Source organism: Eleutherodactylus coqui, chromosome 7 (genome assembly GCF_035609145.1).
Source record: "Eleutherodactylus coqui strain aEleCoq1 chromosome 7, aEleCoq1.hap1, whole genome shotgun sequence".
Taxonomy (NCBI): domain Eukaryota; kingdom Metazoa; phylum Chordata; class Amphibia; order Anura; family Eleutherodactylidae; genus Eleutherodactylus; species Eleutherodactylus coqui.
The window spans coordinates 230,060,916-230,084,238 of record NC_089843.1 but is presented as its reverse complement, the minus strand read 5'-3'; the positions used below and the strand labels follow the sequence as shown (position 1 = coordinate 230,084,238).

At 44.6% G+C, this 23,323-nt stretch overlaps 1 protein-coding gene across 1 annotated transcript in view; it reads right to left on the bottom strand.

Moving 5' to 3' along the window:
* LOC136573694 (cytochrome P450 2G1-like) overlaps positions 1-22,425 on the bottom strand; it is a 57,740-nt gene extending 35,315 nt beyond the window's left edge. The window contains exons 1-2 of the mRNA XM_066574956.1: positions 22,246-22,425; positions 18,605-18,767 (exon numbers count right to left, since the gene is read on the bottom strand). Coding sequence (XP_066431053.1) covers positions 18,605-18,767; positions 22,246-22,425 — 343 coding nt within the window. The remainder of the gene's footprint in view (positions 1-18,604; positions 18,768-22,245) is intronic.
* Positions 22,426-23,323: the final 898 nt, after the last annotated feature.

The window sequence follows — 23,323 nt, the reverse complement described above, 5'->3', positions numbered from 1 at the left end:
ATAAAAGTTATATTTTAAGTTATTTCTTCGAACCCTACAGTGACAAATAGTATCAGATTGTTCAGCTATGAGATTGTGAAACCTAGTGGTGGAATCATTTAATGAGTTACCTTCTAGTTTCTACAGGGCAAAAAGCAATACATAACACACCTGATTTAGATATTCTTTTTAAGCATGGTATATTTGTATATGAATATTACATTTATACTAAGGTGAAAAATACTATAGGGAATATACCATGCTAGAAGTGACATAAATAATTGCCTATTTTGGAGCAAAAAAAATTGAACTCTTTAAAATTTATGCTGCTCAAACCTATTTTTCTTTTTTAGTGGGAATGTCCTATGGAAAGACGGTGTGGGTGCTCTGATTTAAATATAATTTACTGTAGAATTAGGGGTATATTATACCAAAAATCTACTCCAGCTCATAACTGATGTAGATTTCTTTGTTTGGGTGCACAAGATGTGCCTTCAAACTACTAGCGACCACTTGTCCGTGAGTATATGTGCAGGTGCTTCGCCCCTGCTCTTATAATGATGACGTCATCGCGGGTACTACAGCATATATAAAACAGAGACTGGCCGACAGAAAAAGAACAAAGTTAGGGCTCTTGGAAGGGGAGGACAAAAATAACTAAATTAGAATAAAACTAAGCTGTTATTATCTTAGACACAACTTAGCGGTCCTGACAGGAAACACCTACCTACTGCCACCACAGAAATCTGGGGGGCTGAAGGACCTGCGGTGACGTCACTTTCACGAGACCAGTGCTGCTGTGGAAGGAGCTATTCTGGAGTTTGGTAGAAAGTACTGTATACTGGATAAGCACCAATACAAAGAGCCACCGACAGAGCTGGACAGCAGCTACAAGGACCTATGATCACGTCACAATGATGTGATCATCTGTGGGGGTGGAGTCAGGGATCACAGGGGCTGATCACTGTATCCAGGAGTCTGCTGTGCTCATTGTCATCTCTGCTGGATGAGCTGAAGGAATCAGGATGTAGCAGAGCTGCGTATGTGATGTATGGGAATTAGGATGAATGTGTAGAGCTATGTGTGTAAAGTGTGGCAATCAGGATGGATGTAGTAGAGCTGTGTGTGTAATGTGTAGGAATCACGATGGATGTAGTAGAGCTGTGTGTGTGTAATGTGTGGGAATCAGGATGGATGTAGTAGAGCTGTGTGTGTAATGTCTGAGCATCAGGATGGATGTAGTAGAGCTGTGTGTGATGTTTGGAAATCAAGATGGATGTAGCATGTAGCAGAACTATGTGGCGCATTGTGCCACCAGAAACACTGGTGCTATAATTTCCTAATAATTACTAGTAATGTATTAAAGAGAACCTGTCATTACATATGAGCACCATAAACTAAGCTTATGAGTTTATAGGACAGAGGTAAAAGAGTCCAGGGATGTGCTTTTTATTATTACCCGGATTTCTGTTCCCTCGCTCTCAGCCCTAGAAACCAGTGCACGGTCCCTGCATCGGACTTATCTCTGCAGTCAGTGGATGCACTCAGCCATAGGAAGCAGTGCCCATATGGGTGCACGCTTAGTGCAGAGATAAGTCTAATGCATGGACTGCCTGCCATCTTCCAGGGATAACAGCAAGGGAATAGTGAACCAGGTAAGTATAAAAAGCACATCATTGGATTTCTGAATAGGTTTTCTTTAAGAAGCATGTGCTTTTTAATACATTCTGTGCATCATACTCTAGCTAGGATGATATCAAGAATGACATACGGAACGTTGTTTTTAATAAATCCCCCATTTTATCTAAACATCAGGGCTCCACAGTAAAATTAAGTTGCATGCAAATTGTGGTTGTGAGGCAACTTTGAGGATAAAAATTGTATGCAACCTTGTAATTATTGTAAAGATTGCAACCATGACAGGAATTTTGTAATTGGGTAGAACTGAGGTCATGTTGAGACAGTGATATTACATGAAATTGCACACAGTTTCTTGTTTCTGTTGAGCCCTTGCCCCAAAAGGTAACTCACTAAAGAGAACCAAATATAAATCAAAGTACTAAAATATAACTTTTATTAATAATTAATGAAAATCCATGCGGAACCCACTACTTGAACAGACACATACACACACACATACACACACACACACATATATATATATATATATATATATATATATACTAGTTGATATACCCGACTTCGCCCGAGATTCCATACGTAAAATTTGTACGCTAATTCTTTTCACTTAGAATTGAATAATCGAGTTGGGACCCATTGAATTTTCCTATTTCTGACATAATCAATGCCGTGCCAAATTTCAAGTTTCTATGACACCTGGAAGTGAGAGAATTAGATTTCGTACGTAAAATGTGGACGCTAATTCTTTTGCGCATAGAATTGAGTAATTGAGTTGGGACCCATTAGCTTTTCCTATTTATGACATAATCAATGCCCGTTCCAAATTTCATGTTTCTATGACAGCAAGAAGTGAGAGAATTAGATTCCGTACATAAAAATTTGGACGCTAGTTCTTTTGCGCTAGAATTGAATAATCGAGTTGGGACCCATTAACATTTCCTATTTATGACATATTCAATGCTTATGGCAAATTTCACATTTATATGACATTGGGAAGTGAGAGATTTAGATTATGTACGTAAAATTTCGACGCTAATTCTTTTGCACTGGAATTAAATAATCGAGTTGGGTCCCATTAACTTTTCCTATTTATGACATAATCAATGCTCGTGCCAAATTTCACGTTTCTATGACATCAGAAAGTGAGAAAATTACATACCGTACGTAAAATTTGGATGCTAATTCTTTTGCGCATAGAATTGAATAATCAAGTTGGGACCCATTAGCTTTTCCTATTTATGACATAATCAATGCTCACGCCAAATTTCACATTTCTATGACACCGGAAATTGAGAAAATTACATTCCGTACTTAAAATTTGGACGCTAATTCTTTTGCGCATAGAATTTAATAATCGAGTTGGGACCCATTATCTTTTCCCATTTATGACATAATCAATGCTCGTGCCAAATTTGACGTTTCTATGACACCGGAAAGTGAGAAAATTACATTCCGTACGTAAAATTTGGACGCTAATTCTTTTGCGCATAGAATTGGATAATCGAGTTGGGACCCATTAGCTTTTCCTATTTATGACATAATCAATGCTCCTGCCAAATTTCGAGTTTCTATGACATTGGGAGGTGAGAGAATTAGATTCCGTACGTAAAATTTGGGCGCTAATTCTTTTGCGCATTGAATTGAATAATCAAGTTGGGACCCATTAGCTTTTCCTATTTATGACATAATCAATGCTCGTGCCAAATTTCACGTTTCTATGACAACGGAAAGTGAGAAAATTACATTCTGTACGTAAAATTTGGACGCTAATTCTTTTGCGCATAGAATTTAATAATCGAGTTGGGACCCATTAGCTTTTCCCATTTATGACATAATCAATGCTCGTGCCAAATTTGACGTTTATATGACACCGGAAAGTGAGAAAATTACATTCCGTACGTAAAATTTGGACGCTAATTCTTTTGCGCATAGAATTGGATAATCGAGTTGGGACCCATTAGCTTTTCCTATTTATGACATAATCAATGCTCCTGCCAAATTTCGAGTTTCTATGACATTGGGAGGTGAGAGAATTAGATTCCGTACGTAAAATTTGGGCGCTAATTCTTTTGCGCATTGAATTGAATAATCAAGTTGGGACCCATTAGCTTTTCCTATTTATGACATAATCAATGCTCACGCCAAATTTCACATTTCTATGACACCGGAAAGTGAGAAAATTACATTCCGTACTTAAAATTTGGACGCTAATTCTTTTGCGCATAGAATTTAATAATCGAGTTGGGACCCATTAGCTTTTCCCATTTATGACATAATCAATGCTCCTGCCAAATTTCGAGTTTCTATGACATTGGGAGGTGAGAGAATTAGATTCCGTACGTAAAATTTGGGCGCTAATTCTTTTGCGCATTGAATTGAATAATCAAGTTGGGAGTGGGACCCATTAGCTTTTCCTATTTATGACATAATCAATGCTCGTGAAAAATTTCACGTTTCTTTGACACCGGAAAGTGAGAAAATTACATTCTGTACGTAAAATTTGGACGCTAATTCTTTTGCGCATAGAACTGAATTATCGAGTTGGGACCCATTAGCTAGAGATGAGGTGCTCGTTACTCGGGACGAAATTTTCGCGATGCTCGAGGGTTCGTTTCGAATAACGAACCCCATTGAAGTCAATGGGCGACCCGAGCATTTTTGTATATCGCCGATGCTCGCTAAGGTTTCCATTTGTGAAAATCTGGGCAATTCAAGAAAGTGATGGGAACGACACAGAAACGGATAGGGCAGGCGAGGGGCTACATGTTTGGCTGCATCTCAAGTTCACAGGTCCCACTATTAAGCCACAATAGCGGCAAGAGCGGGCCCCCCCTCCCAACAATTTTTACTTCTGAAAAGCCCTTTATAGCAATGCATACCTTAGCTAAGCACCACACTACCTCCAACAAAGCACAATCACTGCCTGTATGACACTCCGCTGCCACTTCTCCTGGGTTACATGCTGCCCAACCCCCCCCCCCCACCCCCACCCCCGCACGACCCAGTGTCCACAGCGCACACCAAAGTGTCCCTGCGCAGCCTTCAGCTGCCCTCATGCCACACCACCCTCATGTCTATTTATAAGTGCGTCTGCCATGAGGAGGAACCGCAGGCATACACTGCAGAGGGTTGGCACGGCTAGGCAGCGACCCTCTTTAAAAGGGGCGGGGCGATAGCCCACAATGCTGTACAGAAGCAATGAGAAATCCAATCCTGTGCCACCTCCATCTGGAGCTGCACATGTGGGCATAGCAATGGGGAACCTATGTGCCACACACTATTCATTCTGTCAAAGTGTCTGCATGCCCCAGTCAGACCGCGGTTTTTTATAAATAGTCACAGGCAGGTACAACTCCGCAATGGGAATTCCGTGTGCACCCACAGCCCACCGGCTGTACATAAATATATCCCATTGCAGTGCCCTGGACAGCAGAGCTAACGTCAAATTAAATGCAGGTGGGCTTCGGCCCACACTGCATGCCCCAGTCAGACTGGGGTTCTTTAGAAGTGGACACATGCAGTTACAACTCCGTGTGGACTGACAGCATGGGTGGGTGCCAGGAAGCCACCGGCGGTACATAAATATATCTCATTGCATTGCCCATCACAGCTGAGGTAATGTCATGTTAAATGCACGTGGGCTTCGGCCCACACTGCATGCCCCAGTCAGACTGGGGTTCTTTAGAAGTGGCCACATGCAGTTACAACTCCGTGTGGACCGACAGCATGGGTGGGTGCCAGGAAGCCACCGGCGGTACATTAATATATCCCATTGCAGTGCCCAGACCAGCTGATGTAACGTCAGCTTTAATGCAGGTGGGCAAAAAATTAATTGGATTACACTGTAGGCGAGGGCCCCAAAAAATTGGTGTACCAACAGTACTAATGTACCTGAGAAAACTTGCCCATGCCCAACCAAGAGGGCAAGTGAAACCCATTAATCGCTTTGGTTAATGTGGCTTAATTGGTAACTAGGCCTGGAGGCAGCCCAGTTAAAATAAAAATTGGTTCAGGTGCAAGTTTCAGCGCTTTAATGAGCATTGAAACGTATAAAAATTGTTTACAAAAATTATATGACTGAGCCTTGTGGGCCTAAGAAAAATTGCCCTTTCGGCGTGCTTACGTGAGGTTTCAGGAGGAGGAGCAGGAGGAGGAGGATGAATATAATACACAGATTGATGAAGCTAAAAGGTCCCCGTTTTTTATGGTGATAGAAAACGATGCTTCCATCCGCGGGTGCAGCCTACGTATTGTTTAGGTATCGCTGCTGTCCGCTGGTGGAGAAGAAAAGTCTGGGGAAATCCAGGCTTTGTTCATCTTTATGAGTGTAAGCCTGTCGGCTGACAGGCGGGTATGCTTATCCGTGATGATTCCCCCAGCCGCACTAAACACCCTCTCTGACAAGACGCTAGCCGCAGGACGAGCAAGCACCTCCAGGGCATACAGCGCAAGTTCAGGCCACGTGTCCAGCTTCGACACCCAGTAGTTGTAGGGGGCAGAGGCGTCACGGAGGACAGTCGTGCGATCGGCTACGTACTCCCTCACCATCCTTTTACAGTGCTCCCGCCGACTCAGCCTTGACTGGGGAGCGGTGACACAGTCTTGCTGGGGAGCCAGAAAGCTGTCAAAGGCCTTAGAGAGTGTTCCCCTGCCTGTGCTGTACGTGCTGCCTGATCTCCGCGCCTCCCCTGCTACCTGGCCCTCAGAACTGCGCCTCCTGCCACTAGCGCTGTCGGATGGGAATTTTACCATCAATTTGTTCGCCAGGGTCCTGTGGTATAGCATCACTCTTGAACCCCTTTCCTCTTCGGGTATGAGAGTGGAAAGGTTCTCCTTATACCGTGGGTCAAGCACGGTGTACACCCAGTAATCCGTAGTGGTCAGAATGCGTGTAACGTGAGGGTCACGAGAAAGGCATCCTAACATGAAGTCAGCCATGTGTGCCAGGGTACCTGTACGCAACACATGGCTGTCCTCACTAGGAAGATCACTTTCAGGATCCTCCTTCTCCTCCTCAGTCATTACACGCTGAAAGGATGACAGGCAAGCAGCATGGGTACCCTCACCAGTGGGCCAAGCGGTCTCTTCCCCCTCCTCCTCATGCTCCTCCTCCTCCTCAACGCGCTGAGATATAGACAGGAGGGTGCTCTGACTATCCAGCGACATACTGTCTTCCCCCGCCTCCGTTTCCGAGCGCAAAGCGTCTGCCTTTATGCTTTGCAGGGAACTTCTCAAGAGGCATAGCAGAGGAATGGTGTCGCTCATGATTGCAGCATCGCCGCTCACCATCTGCGTAGACTCCTCAAAGTTTCCAAGGACCTGGCAGATGTCTGCCAACCAGGCCCACTCTTCTGTAAAGAATTGAGGAGGCTGACTCCCACTGCGCCGCCCATGTTGGAGTTGGTATTCCACTATAGCTCTACGCTGCTCATAAAGCCTGGCCAACATGTGGAGCGTAGAGTTCCACCGTGTGGGCACGTCGCACAGCAGTCGGTGCACTGGCAGATTAAACCGATGTTGCAGGGTGCGCAGGGTGGCAGCGTCTGTGTGGGACTTGCGGAAATGTGCACAGAGCCGGCGCACCTTTCCGAGCAGGTCTGACAAGCCATGGGTAGCTTTTCAGAAAGCGCTGAACCACCAAATTAAAGACATGGGCCAGGCATGGCACGTGCGTGAGGCTGCCGAGCTGCTGAGCCGCCACCAGGTCCTGCTGTTTTCACACACGACCATGCCCGGTTGGAGGCTCAGCGGCGCAAGCCAGCGGTCGGTCTGCTCTGTCAGACCCTGCAGCAGTTCGTGGGCCATGTGCCTCTTCTCTCCTAAGCTGAGTAGTTTCAGCACGGCCTGCGGACACTTGCCCACCGCTGTGCTGCCACGCCGCGCGACACCGACTGCTGGCGACGTGCTGCTGCTGACACATCTTGATTGTGAGACAGAGGTTGCATAGGAGGAGGAGGAGGAGGGTGGTTAGTGGAGGAAGCATACACTGCCGCAGATACCAGCACCGAGCTGGGGCCCGCAATTCTGGGGGTGGGTAGGACGTGAGCGGTCCCAGGCTCTGACTCTGTCCCAGCCTCCACTAAATTCACCCAATGTGCCGTCAGGGAGATATAGTGGCCCTGCCCGCCTGTGCTTGTCCACATGTCCGTTGTTAAGTGGACCTTGGCAGTAACCACGTTGGTGAGGGTGCGTACAATGTTGCGGGAGACGTGGTCATGCAGGGCTGGGACGGCACATCGGTAAAAGTAGTGGCGACTGGGAACTGAGTAGCGCGGGGCCGCCGCCGCCATCATGCTTTTGAAAGCCTCCGTTTCCACAAGCCTATACGGCAGCATCTCCAGGCTGATCAATTTGGCTATGTGCACGTTTAACGCTTGAGCGTGCGGGTGCGTGGCGGCGTACTTGCGCTTGCGCTCAAACACTTGCGCTAGCTACGGCTGGACGGTGCGCTGAGAGACATTGGTGGATGGGGCCGAGGACAGCGGAGGTGAGGGTGTGGGTGCAGGCCAGGAGACGGTAGTGCCTGTGTCCTCAAAGCGGGGTTGGATCTCAGTGGCAGGTTGGGGCACTGGGGGAGAGGCAGTGGTGCAAACCAGAGGCGGTGAACGGCCTTCGTCCCACCTTGTGGGGTGCTTGGCCATCATATGTCTGTGCATGCTGGTGGTGGTGAGGCTGGTGGTGGTGGCTCCCCAACTGATCTTGGCGCGACAAAGGTTGCACACCACTGTTCGTCGGTCGTCTGCACTCTCAGTGAAAAACTGCCAGACCTTTGAGCACCTCGGCCTCTGCAGGGTGGCATGGCGCGAGGGGGCGCTTTGGGAAACAGCTGGTGGATTATTCGGTCTGGCCCTGCCTCTACCCCTGGCCACCGCACTGGCTCTTCCAACCTGCCCTGCTGCTGCACTTGCCTCCCCCTCTGAAGACCTGTCCTCAGTAGGCTTAGCAAACCAGGTGGGGTCAGTCACGTCATCGTCCTGCTGCTCTTCCTCCGAATCCTCTGTGCGCTCCTCCCTCGGACTTACTCCAATTACTACTACCTGAGTGATAGACAACTGTGTCTCATCGTTATCGTCCTCCTCACCCACTGAAAGCTCTTGAGACAGTTGCCGGAAGTCCCCAGCCTCATCCCCCGGACCCCGGGAACTTTCCAAAGGTTGGACATCGGTCACGACAAACTCCTCCGGTGGGAGAGGAACCATTGCTGCCCATTCTGGGCAGGGGCCCGAGAACAGTTCCTGGGAGTCTGCCTGCTCCTCAGAATGTGTCATTCTGGGAGGAAGGAGGAGCAGCAGCCAGAGGATTCAGAGTTGCAGCAGTGGACGGCGCAGAACTCTGGGTGGTCGATAGATTGCTGGATGCACTTTCTGCCATCCACGACAGGACCTGCTCACGCTGCTCATTTTCTAATAAAGGTCTACCGCGTGGACCCATTAATTGTGAGTTGAATGTGGGGACGCCAGAAACGTGCCTTTCTCCTAATCCTGCTGCAGTTGGCTGCGATACACCTGGACCAGGAGCTCGGCCTGTGCCCACACCCTGACTTGGGCCTCCGTGTCCTCGCCCACGTCCACGTCCTCTAGGCCTACCCCTACCCCTCAGCATGGTGTATTACCAGTAGTGCAGAAAAAGAACGCTGTAATTAAATGTGCCGCTTATTGGCCTGTGGTTGGAGGCTGACTTCGCTTACGGAACACACAGCAGAGCCAGGAAAGAATTTTGCGCAAGGCTGGGTATTAATTAGCGACTACTACCCCCAGCAGAAACACAGTAAACTGAAGACAGTCACAGGCAGGCCAAATATAGTATTTTTTTCTACCTTTTGGGAAAAAGCCCACTGCCTATATAGCCAGTATACCTCTTTCCCTGCCTCACCAGTACTGCCCCTATACTCTGTAAAATGACTACAGACTGAGGACGCTATGGTCTGCACGCCCGATATACAAAAAAAAAAATGTGCAACACTGCTTAAAGCAGCCTCAACAGTACTGCACACGGTCAGATGTGGCCCTAAGAAGGACCGTTGGGGTTCTTGAAGACTAAGATAACACCTAACACTCTCCCTATAGCAGCTACAGCAAGACAGCACTTTCTCTGATCTCTCTCAGTGTGCATCTGTGGCGAGCCGCGGGCGGGGCAGATTTTAATACTCCGGTGTCACCTGATCTCCCCAGCCACTCACTGCAGGGGGGTGGTACAGGAGCACCGCAGAACACACGTCATAAACTGAAGACGGTCACTGCCAGGCCAAATATAGTATTTTTTTCCACTTTTTGGGAAAAAGCCCACTGCCTCTGATATACGCTGTATTTGGATTTCCCTATTGGAGGATGACTGTGGTTACTGAAAGGCTAGTGCAGCCAGGAAACAATTTTGCGCAAGGCTGGGTATTAATCAGCGACTACTACCCGCAGCACACACGCCGTAAACTGAAGACGGTCACTGCCAGGCCAAATATAGTATTTTTTTCCACTTTTTGGGGAAAAGCCCACTGCCTCTGATATACGCTGTATTTGGATTTCCCTGTTGGAGGATGACTGTGGTTACTGAAAGCCCAGTGCAGCCAGGAAACAATTATGCACAAGGCTGGGTATTAATCAGCGACTACTACCCCCAGCAGAAACGCAGTAAACTGAAGACGGTCACTGGCAGGCCAAATATAGTATTTTTTTCCACTTTTTGGGAAAAAGCCCACTGCCTATATAGCCTGTATATGGATTTCCCTGTTGGAGGATGACTGTGGTTATTGAAAGCACAGTGCATCCAGAAAAAATAATGCGCAAGGCTGGGTATTAATGAGCGACTACAACCCCCAGCAGACACGCAGTAAACTGTAGACGGTCACAGGCTTAGCTGGGTAATAATGAGCGACTACTACCCCCAGCACACACGCAGTAAACTGAAGACGGTCACAGGCAGCCCAAATATAGTATTTTTTTCCAATTTTTGGGAAAAAGCCCACTGCCTATATAGCCTGTATATGGATTTCCCTGTTGGAGGATGACTGTGGTTACTGAAAGCCCAGTGCAGCCAGGAAACAATTATGTGCAAGGCTGGGTATTAATCAGCAACTACTACCCGCAGCACACACGCCGTAAACTGAAGACGGTCACTGCCAGGTCAAATATAGTATTTTTTTTCCACTTTTTGGGAAGAAGCCCACTGCCTCTGATATACGCTGTATTTGGATTTCCCTGTTGGAGGATGACTGTGGTTACTGAAAGGCCAGTGCAGCCAGGAAACAATTATGCGCAAGGCTGGGTATTAATCAGCGACTACTACCCCCAGCAGAAACGCAGTAAACTGAAGACGGTCACTGGCAGGCCAAATATAGTATTTTTTTCCACTTTTTGGGAAAAAGCCCACTGCCTCTGATATACGCTGTATTTGGATTTCCCTGTTGGAGGATGACTGTGGTTACTGAAAGGCCAGGGCAGCCAAGAAACAATTATGCGCAAGGCTGGGTATTAATCAGCGACTACTACCCGCAGCACACACGCCGCAAACTAAAGACAGTCACTGCCAGGCCAAATATAGTATTTTTTCCACTTTTTGGGAAAAAGCCCACTGCCTCTGATATACGCTGTATTTGGATTTCCCTGTTGGAGGATAACTGTGGTTACTGAAAGGCCAGTGCAGCCAGGAAACAATTATGCGCAAGGCTGGGTATTAATCAGCGACTACTACCCGCAGCACACACGTCGTAAACTGAAGACGGTCACTGCCAGGCCAAATATAGTATTTTTTTCCACTTTTTGGGAAAAAGCCCACTGCCTCTGATATACGCTGTATTTGGATTTCCCTGTTGGAGGATGACTGTGGTTACTGAAAGGCCAGTGCAGCCAGGAAACAATTATGTGCAAGACTGGGTATTAACCCCTTAGTGACCAAGCCTGTTTGTGCCTTAATGACCAGGCCAAATTTTGCAAATCTGACACGTGTCACTTTAGCATGGAAAAAGACCAGAAAGGTTTTGCATATCCAAGCGATTCTGACATTGTTTTTTCGCCACATATTGTACTTCATTTAGGTGGAAAAAAAGACCGATAGAATTTGTGTTTATTTATTAAAAGCGCCAAAATTGGGAAAATTTTGAAAAAATCGTCATTTTTTCACATTTCCAACTGCAATATCTCAAATATGTGCAAACATAATATAGAAATTTTTGCTAAGATTTATATTTCTATCCGTTTACTTTATTTTGGGCGCACATTGGAAAAACTTTCGTTTTTTTTTAACCATTTAGGAGACGTACAAATGTAACATTACTTTTCAGCATTTTGAGGAACACTTTGTTTTCCTACACCAATCCAAGATTGGAAAGGCTCATAGGAGTCAAAATGATAGATACCCCCACAAGTGACCCCATTTTAAAAACTACACCCTTTAACATATTCACTGAGGGGTGTCATGAGTATTTTAACCCCACAGTTTTTTTTCAGGAGTCAATGCAATTTAGAAGAGAAAAACAAAAATTTCATATTTTTGCAAATATGTCATTTTAAAGACAGGACTTTTTTCTATAGTACACATGAAAATTAAGATTTGCACCCCAGAATGGATACCCCTGCTTTTCCCGTGCTCAGAAACATACCCATTGTGGCCCTAATCTTACGTTTGGATGCACAATGGGGCCCAAAATGAAAGGAGCAACCGGTGCCTTTCGGAACAGAAATTTTGCTTGAAGGAGATTTAGGCCCCATTGCCCACTTGTAGAGCCATTGAGTGACCAAAACGATGGAGAACGCCCACAAGTGACCCCATTTTGAAAAGTAGACCCCTTAACGAATTTATCTAGGGGTACGATGACTTTTTTGACTTCACAGTTTTTGAATGAATCTAAGCCAAGCCGAAGGAAAAAAATTACGATGTTCATTTTTTTGGTAATTCTGTCATTTTAAAAGAAGTTTTTTTGTACAGCACATATATGAATGAAGACTTGCAACCCAAAATGGATACCCCTGTTTCTCCCGTGCTCAGAAACATACTCATTGTGGCCCTAATCATATGTCTGGATGCACAATGGGGCCCAAAATGAAAGGAGCAACCGGTGGCTTTCGGAACAGAAATTTTGCTTGAAGGAGATTTAGTCCCCATTGCCCACTTGTAGAGCCATTGAGTGACCAAAACGATGGAGAACGTCCAGAAGTAACCCCATTTTGAAAAGTAGACCCCTTAAAGAATTTATCTAGGGGTATGATGACTTTTTTGACTTCACAGTTTTTGAATGAATCTAAGCCAAGCCGAAGGAAAAAAAATACGATTTTCATTTTTTTGGTAATTCTGTCATTTCAAAAGCAGTTTTTTTTGTACCGCACATATATGAATGAAGACTTGCACCCCAAAATGGATACCCCTGTTTGTCCTGTGCTCAGAAACATACCCATTGTGGCCCTAGTATTACGTCTATATGCACAATGGGGCCCAAAATGAAAGGAGCAACCGGTGGCTTTCGGAACAGAAATTTTGCTTGAAGGAGATTTAGTCCCCATTGCCCACTTGTAGAGCCATTGAGTGACCAAAACGATGGAGAACCCCCACAAGTGACCCTATTTTGAAAAGTAGACCCCCTAACGAATTTATCTAGGGGTATGATGACTTTTTTGACTTCACAGTTTTTGAATGAATCTAAGCCAAGCAGATGGAAAAAATTATGATTTTCATTTTTTGGCAATTGTGTCAATTTAAAAACTGTTTTTTTGGAAAGTGTACATAGGAATGAAGACGTTCACCCCAAAATGGATACCCCCGTTTGTCCCGTGTTCAGAAACATACCCATTGTGGCCCTAATCTACTTAAAGGAAACATAGCTAGGCCTATAATGGAAGGAGCACCCGTTGGATTTCAGGGTACAACGGAATAAATTCCAGTCCCCATTGCCCACATGTAGAGCCATTGAGCGTCCAAAACGATAGAGAACGCCCACAAATGACCCCATTTTAAAAACTAGACCCCTTAACAAATTCATCTAGGGGTGTACTGCATATTTTGACCCCAAAGTATTTGAATGAATCTAAGCAAAGCAAAAGGAAAAAATTACGATTTTCATTTGTTTGGCAATTTTGTCAATTTAAAAACTGTTTTTTTTGTACAGTGTACATAGGAATGAAGACGTCCACCCCAAAATGGATACCCCCATTTGTCCCGTGTTCAGAAACATACCCATTGTGGCCCTAATCTACTTACAGGACACATGGCTAGGCCCATAATGGAGGGAATGCCCGCTGGATTTCAGGGCAGAACTGAATAAATTCCAGGCCCCATTGCCCACTTATACGGAAAAAAATTTGACTTCCTAAAAATAACCCCCCCCCCCTCCGCCATCCCCATTTTTTGGCATTCCCTAAATATTAGATTAAGGTAATAATATAAACTGCGTTTTATGTCCGAAGACAGGGGTAATTACGGAGGCTGGTTGGGTTGGGCACATGGGGCAAGAAAACCGGGTATCCCCCACCTCCTCTCATGATTTTGGGGGGTATTTCGTAACCTCAGCGGCGGGGATGGGGTGTAAAAAGTGGCGCTGTAAGGCTTTGTAATCTTGCTGCGGTGCAGCGGTCTCACAGAGAAGGCGCTCAACAAGCTGCTCCTGGAACTGCAGGAAGACGAACGTTCCCGGGGCTTCTTGTTCATTACAGATTACTGGTAGCGGTCTGAATAACGCCGTGCTCATGTAGCCGTAGGCGGAATCCGCTTGCCGAGGCCTGCAGCGGATTCCAGCTGTGACCCCGGCTGTGACCCTGCGTACGGTTGCATAATGTACTGCGCATAACTGCCTACTCACACAGGCGGTTTTTTGTTTGCATTTCCCGCGCCGTCGCTTAGAGATGACCCGGGTACCCGCAGCCCGTACACAATGTGTTTGTATATGGGCTGCGGGTATATCCGCAGTCATAGAGCACAAAGGGCTCTAGGTTGCAGATATTCGTGGTAAAATATAGCATGCTGTGTTCTGTTTCTGTGAGAGGATTAGGTAATTCCGACCCGCTAATTGGGGGGATTGTGTAATCCAATGCATGCGATTGATCCGTGGATTACCGCTGATCAAGCGCATGCAGAACCTGTAATTCCTCTCCGGTCACGCGTGACCGGCCTAATGTTAGATCGCTACTTTATCACGTGACCGGGGACCGCTCAGCGAGGCCGCCGGTCACTGCTCCAAGCACTCAGCAACCGTTGGTCGCTGGGAGCAAGGAGATTTAAAATTTCCTGGGCTCCCCGGCTCCTGCGAATGTGTCCGGCATTTTGCCGGCGGGCACATGCGCAGCAGCCGGAAGGGTCCATGGAGGATAATCCCATCTGGATTCAAATGCGGAAGCCTCCGAGAAGATGTTTCATCTCCCCCAACCGATCGCATCGGTGAGGGGAAATGAAACTGCCACTTTTTAAAGAACTTTTACGTGATCGCCATTATGCATTGGATAACGGCGATCACGTGACAAGTAACCGCATACCGCGGCTCCCCGTGACATCTCCAGGCTCTTGGCTACCTTTTGTAGCCAGCAGCAGGGAGATTTTATATTTCTTGGGCAATATTTCACTTTTGTGCATGCGTCCGCCATCATGCTGACGAGCGCATGCGCCGAAGCTGGGGTAAGATCCGCGGATCAACATCCCACCAGGGAACAAATCCGGGACCTTGGGTACGTAATTTCATCCCCCCTTACTGATACGATCCGTATGGGGAGATGAAACTTTAACTTTTTAAACTTTTTTTTACTTTTAACTTTTTTTTTTTTTACTTTTTAACTTTATATGATCACCGTTTTCCGATGGATAATGGTGATCATATGACTGGAAACCGCATACAGCGGTCCCCAGTCATATCTCCCTGCACTCGGCTATCTGTGACAGGCGGGTGCAGGGAGATTTTGAATTTGCCGGGCTCGCCGGCTTCTGCGCATGCGCGCCGCATCGGCACGTCGAAGAAACCAGCGGGGGGTCCCGACACCGGCCGGAGGACATCGGCGGACCTGAGGTGAGTATTTTCACCTCCCCTCATGAATCCAATCCATGAGGGGAGGTGAAACTTTTCTTTTTTTACATGTTTTTGCACTTTTCCGCGATCGCCGTTATCCATTGTATAACGGCGATCGCGGTACCGGGGACCGCTCACCGCGGTCCCCGCTGACATCTCCTGTAGGTAGCCGGGAGCCAGGAGGTTTAAGTCTCCCGCGCCGCCGGGCCTTCTGCGCATGCGGCTGACGTAATGTCGCCTGGCGCGCATGCGCAGAAGGACCGCTACGGCGCCCGGAGCATCGGGACAGCGGGGAGTCGTGTGGTGAACCTCGGTGAGTAATTTCAGCTGCTCCGATGGATCCGATCCATCAGGACAGCTGAATCTTTAACTTTTATTGCACTTTTATTTACTTTTTTGCGATCGGCGCTATCCATTGCATAGCGCAGATCGCAATGCCGAACAGCCCGGGATGACAGCTCCATGCTGTCAGCTACCTGCGGACACCGACAGCATGGAGCTGTCACGTCCACAGCCCGAGGGGCATTATTCTCTGCAGGACACATGTTTTTACGTCCTCAGAGAATAAAGCCCACTTCGGGAGGACGTAAAAACACTATGGGCTGGTCGTTAAGGGGTTAATCAGCGACTACTATCCCTCAGCAGACACACAGTAAACTGAAGACAGTCACAGGCAGGCCAAATATAGTATTTTTTTCCACTTTTTGGGAAAAAGCCCACTGCCTATATAGCCAGTATACCTCTTTCCCTGCCTCACCAGTACTGCCCCTATATTCTGTAAAATGACTGCAGACTGAGGACGCTATGGTCTGCACGCCCGATATACAAAAAAAAAAAAATGTGCAACACTGCTTAAAGCAGCCTCAACAGTACTGCACACGGTCAGATGTGGCCCTAAGAAGGACCATTGGGGTTCTTGAAGACTAAGATAACACCTAACACTCTCCCTATAGCAGCTACAGCAAGACAGCACTTTCTCTGATCTCTCTCAGTGTGCATCTGTGGCGAGCAGCGGGCGGGGCAGATTTTAATACTCGGGTGTCACCTGATCTCCCCAGCCACTCACTGCAGGGGGGTGGTACAGGGCTGGAATGTCAAAGGAGGAAATTGTAATGCCTTCCCTGTCTTTCTATTGGCCAGAAAAGCGCGCAAATTTCTCAGGGAAGAAAATGAAAGTGACTCGAACATCGCGTGGTGCTCGTCTCGAATAACGAGCATCTCGAGTACCCTAATACTCAAACGAGCATCAAGCTCAGACGAGTATGCTCGCTCATCTGTAGTCCCAACTCGATTATTCAATTCTATGCGCAAAAGAATTAGCGTCCAAATTTTACGTACCGAATGTAATTTTCTCACTTTCTGGTGTCATAGAAACGTGAAATTTGGCACGAGCATTGATTATATCATAAATAGGAAAAGTTAATGGGTCCCAACTCGATCATTCAATTCTATGTGCAAAAGAATTAGTGTCCATATTTTACGTACATAATCTAAATCTCTCACTTCCCAAAATCATAGAAACATGAAATTTGCCATAAGCATTGAATATGTCATAAATAGGAAAAGTTAATGGATCCCAACTCGATTATTCAATTCTAGCGCAAAATAACTAGCGTCCAAATTTTACGTACGGAATCTAATTCTCTCACTTTCCGGTGTCATAGAAACATGACATTTGGAACGGGCATTGATTATTTCATAAATAGGAAAAGTTAATGGGTCCCACCTTGATTGTTCAATTCTATGCGCAAAAGAATTAGCGTCCAAATTTTACGTGCGAAATCTAATTCTCTCACTTCCCAACGTCAGAGAAACTTGAAATTTGGCAAGAGCATTGATTATGTCATAAGTAGGAAAAGTTATTGGGTCCCAACTCGATTATTCAATTCTAAGTGCAAAAGAATTAGCGTTCAAATTTTACATATGGAATCTAATTGTCTCACTTCCTGATGTCATTTTATATAAAGGAAATGCCGCATGGTTACCTCCACATGGTGTTCCCTGGGTATTGCAGAGAACTATGCAAAATGGTGAACATATGTTTTTCCTCAGTATCTCTAAAGTAACCACGACTTCATAAGATTTTCCGTGTGAACACCAGATAAACACCAGTACCAAATTAACTCAGGCGAAGCCGGGTATATCAGCTAGTATATATATATATATTAATACAGTACAGCTATAGAGGTAGCAAATTATATACTGTTTTAGGCCAACAGATGAGAAATAATTATTGAAAAAAATCGTACTAAGAAGGCGGTCCTGACAGAATTATAAAGCAGTATTGATGCACACTAGAAGTACCAGACCTTCACTCCTACACAATACTTTTACAATTATTACAGTTGTTATGTTACTCCTTGCCAAGATGAAAAACTTAAGATATCAAAAGGGCAGGTAAGCAGTATTCTCCACTTGATGTCTACGGGGAAAATATCTGAGTACCCAAGACTAGAGATGAGCGAACACGTTCGGCCCCGCCCCTTTTTCGCCCGAACACCGAACTTTGCGAACACCTCGGTGTTCGGGCGAAAAAGTTCGGGGGCCGCCGTGGCAGCGCGGGGGGGTGCGGCGGGGAGTGGGGGGGAGAGGGAGAGAGAGAGGGCTCCCCCCTGTTCCCCGCTACTGCCGCCCGCGCCGCCGCGCATCTCCCCGCCCCCCGGCGGCACCCGGACACTTACGCGCGAACACTCCAGTGTTCGCTAAAGCCGGTGTCCGGGTGCGGATGTGTCCGTTACGGACACGTTCGCTCATCTCTACCCAAGACCCCAAAAAAATTCCAACCCCAAAGGGGAACTCCACCCGAAATTGGTCTTCGCCATGTTATTGAGAAATGTTAGAAGATTACAGTGGTCAATACCATGAGTTCAAGCCCCCATATTCAAAACCAAAAGAATCAATGTTACTAGGTATAGACAACTGTGTTTCAGGAATTTATATAGCTAAGTAGTGGCTAATGGGTTACTTTGTACTTTAGAGTACTACAGCCTATACTTCAACATTTCCTACCGAATCCTTCAAAGATTTTGTCCACTGAATGCATTCTTCCTCGGCCACTAAATTCCTCCCCTTGGTCAATGAGTGCTTCTTTTACTGCCTGATAGCCACTAAGGATGACCACTGGACGTTGGCCAAAGTAGAACGTGAATACCGATCCATGCTGAGCCCCCATCTATATAGGAAAAAAGTTACAGTTCAAGTAAGGCCTGTGGAGCAACAAAAGAGGATCTAGAAATAAGGAATATACCCTATGTTAAGATTATATAAGATTTAAATAGATAACATGCAAACATTTACTAATACACGTGGTAGTACATATGCGAGAACTAACTGGTTACCCTGTCTGGTGGTGTTCACTCGTTCGTCAGATGATTGTTGGTCCTTTTACACAGCCTGATTGTCAGGTAAACCAATATTTAGTGAGGACTGATTATTGCACACAAATATTCCTCCAAAGTCCCTTATAACCAGAGATACTTTGCAATATAGCTGTATCTTTAACACCCCTCTCCTCAAGCAATTTAGGGTGAGTTCTCTTCATAGAGCAGAACAAAAATATTACAACTTTGGTGCTTTTGTTGTCATTTTAAAGCTAAGATTCTTACAGGCTAGAGCTACAGCAGTTTGACGCAGAGACAGGGGTACTAAATTTACATCTGTCATTGGTGTGCAGAGCTGGAAGGGAAGGGATACAAGTTTGCAGCAGGGAAGATTTGTCTCTCCATATGTCCCAGGGAAATGAGTGGGACATTCTTTTGTCTTCATGTTATCATATCCCATCAATTAAAGAGGATATTTGCTCTCCGATTTTCATATGTTTTTTTTTTCTTCCTAGAAAATGAGTGAAATGTGTGGACTCGCTCATCTAATCACTGCTCTATGACACTTAGCTCCACTGGTGCTGCAGTCACTGCTGACCATGACATCTAAATATTTTTAGGGGGAAAAAAAACTCATTCCCCCCTACACAAGGCTTTAAATATTAAAAAATGAAAACAAAAATTAAAAAATTACACATAATTGGTATCACCACATCTATCATACCCATACTATAAAATATTATATGATGTATCCAGTACCATAAATTCCATTAAAAAAAATAATGCTGAAATAACAGATTCCTGATCATCTCGCTTTCCTATAACAGGATTAAAAATAATTTAAAAGTCATATACGTCAAAAATGGTACCAATAAAAGCTATACGTTCTCCCATAAATAGCAGGCCTGAAAGAGCTCTTTGTCAACTGAAAAATGAAAAAGCTCTGGTTCGGGAATGTTATGACACAGAAAAAGTCTAATTGTTAAAAAAAAAGTGTTTATATTGTGCAAAAGTATTAAAACATAATAAAACCTCTACAAATTTGGTGCTGTCATTATCATAATGATTTAGAGAATAAAGGTAACATAACATGAATACCATAACATGAACGCCATAAAAATAAATCACAAAAACCTAAGGTGAAGAAGCTTTTTTTCCCATTGCCCCAAAGCTGAAAAAAAAATATTATTCAATAGGTTATGTAGACACAAAATTGGTTCCTGTAAAAACTAGAACTCATTCTGCAAAATATAAAGTATACAGCTACATTGACAAAACAAAATAAGTTGCAACTAGGGATGAGCGAGTATACTCGCTAAAGCACTACTCGCTCGAGTAATGTGCTTTAGACGAGTATCTCCCCGCTCGTCCCTGAAGATTCGGGAGCCGCCGCAGCTAACAGGTGAGTTGCGGCGAGGAGCAGGGAAGAGCGGCGGCACCCGAATCTTCAGGGACGAGCAGAGAGATACTCGTCTAAAGCACATTACTCGAACGAGTAGTGCTTTAGCGAGTATACTCGCTCATCCCTAGTTGCAACCATTGAAATAATAAAAGGGGAAATAATTTACTGGTTCTTATTGCTAAATTAGTTATGACACTAAGGGGTTTAAAATGCACTTAACGTGACTGAGTTCTGTATCAAATATATTTACATGAGACATAAATTCATTATCTACATAAAAAAGTGATGCTTTTGGAAGTTTTTTTTCCATTTTTTACTATTAGGGGGTTAACATATTTTTGTTTTTCAGCCTCTCTTCTTGAATTGGGCAGTTGATAGCAAAAGAAAAGCAATCTAAATACGTGAGTGCATGAGTTTTCAGCTATCAGGTAGAAGAAGAATTGGTGATTCTTTTACTAGTCTGTATTAATTTGAGAGAGGGACAAATTAATAGGGGCAGATGAATTACATAAGGACGCCATGTGGAGTCTGTTTTAGCCACATGGTAAATAGCTCTTAGGAATGAACATCCTTCCTTGCATTGTTTTATATCTAAAAAAAATGTCAACAGTTTTGTGCCAAGTCGTTTCCTAATATACTGTATCTGTAAACTGGTCAGAGCTCTAAATTCCCAACATAGATACTGATTTAAAAGATAATATGCTGGAATCTTGCAGCTGCCAGTAAAATGAATTTACTAGATAAATGCATACTATATATTGAATAAAACACAAAATGCAATAAAAAGAAGTGAAATGCTAAATTACATGAGTTTTCAAAAGAAAGACATTTATTCAGTCTCCACAAGAGATAAGGAATTAATCTCTGATTGCTAGAGGTCTTACCGCTGGGACCCCCAGCATTATCAAGAAAATTGCATTTCAAGTGCCCCTGTGAATGGAGCAGCAATGTGCAGACTTGATTGCTGCTCCATTCGCTTTTATGGGATGGAGGAAGATTGATGTGCTTGGCTATCTCCCTCCATCCCATAGAAGTGAATGGATTGGCGGTCAAACATGTGCACCACATTTAGGTTGTGACTAGAGATGATTTTAAATCCCCACCTGCTGAATACTACAGAAAGCAGTTCAGGAGAACTGCCGGCCAGACGCAGCTGAACTCCGGCTGCAGCGGAAAGGGGAGTATACATTTTTTTTTTACACATTTTAGGATGATTTTCAGGTAAGGCCTTATATTTTTAAGCCCTTCCTGAAAATTCATCCCGCGCTCGCCGGCAGCCCATTGCTTTCAATGGAGCCAGCTGTATTGCCAGCTCCATTGAATTCAATGGTCAGTGCTCGTTTAATCGAGATGAGTACCGCGTGGTACTAATACTCGAACGAGCATCAAGCTCGGACGAGTATGCTCGCTCATCTCTAGTTGTGACCAATCTTGGTTCAGTAGGGATCCCAGTGGTTGAACCACCAGAAATCAGATATTCATCAACAGGATAGGGAATAGATGTCTTTAACAGTAAAAACTCCTAAAATTTTCAAATTGCCAAAGGAAATTAAGCAAGTACTAACATCACCCAATAACCATAACTTTAACTGTGCGTACTCATAAATCCAGAATCTCAATTTACACTATGCTTTCTACCTGACTTAATCTGTTCCCTAACCCAAACTATAAATTCTGACTCAATCTTCAGTCATATAAATTTTGCTTTGCTTCTCAAATAGAAAAAATTATGTTGATTTTAGTATGTACTAGTGAAAATTTTGCAGTTGTTAATCTATTAGGTCACTGTCAACCTACCTCCCTAGACTTCTACAAAGGAGAGATGAATTTCCTACCGTAAAGGATCTCTGCTTCCACTCTGTATTTATCAAAAAATATCCATCCATGATCAGTCTATGCTGACACATAGTCTAGATATAAAAACTAACCTTCATAAGAGATTTCACCATCTCACCCCTCTTGATGCTCAGCAGATTTCCAATCACAGGTAATGGGGTAGGCCCTGGTGGCAAATTGCGTTTCCTATAAAGTTGGTCCCATGTTGAGTAGATCAAGAGGCAGGAGATGACCATAGCCAAAAGAAGGGTCCCCAATCCTGTCAGATCCATGTTGTTTCCAGATCTATCTATGGTTCGTTATTTACTTGCTACGATTTATATATGACGCGGTCCTAAAGCTTTATCAAATGGCAGCACAATAGTCATAATCCTATTATATAACACTTGTTTATTAGCTGTATTTGCCTATAGTTTCATAATAGGTGTTTATTGGGTTATGAAATGATCAGGACATTCAGCCCATATAAAATTTCACTAATCCCTTTCTTTGAACTCTTGGAGCAGTAAATAATCCTAATCCCTATTCAATTTGCCTATCCCATACACTGAAATGTGATTGCTTAAATACTGTATGGATCTACTCCAAAGTTTGTACTTAATTAACATATAATCCAATTTACTATCTTTTACCATAGTAAATATGATTTTATGGTATAATTATATGAATATTATTGGTCGTAATGCTTAGTAATATACTAAATATACAAAATGATTGACTCATTTCTATAGCAAACACATAGCAAAATTAATTAGTGTTCCCTGTGCATAACCATTTGAACCAAAGCTCACTGGAGAAGACCCAGGGGAGCAACAAGTAAACTTTGGGTCCCATATTAAAACTTGGAATAGGGCCAGATCCATCAGGACTTGAGAAGCTTGTCATTATTTTGGTCTCCACTCTGTCCATTCTGTCTTTTCTTCTATCATATAGTATCCTGAAGCTCCACTCATTGCCCTCTCCCACAGTTCAGTTATCACTAGCTACCATTACCCCTGAAATTACCCGGACCTTTTAAATACTTTGGCAGGTGTCATGAATGAGCTCCCACACAGTTGTCCCACTACTTTAACCTTGAACTTTTCTAAGTCTTAAAAAAATAGTAAAAACGCATACTTACTGGTCTCTTTCATGAACATGCACTAGCTGTGCTCCCTCTCCTCTCACCTC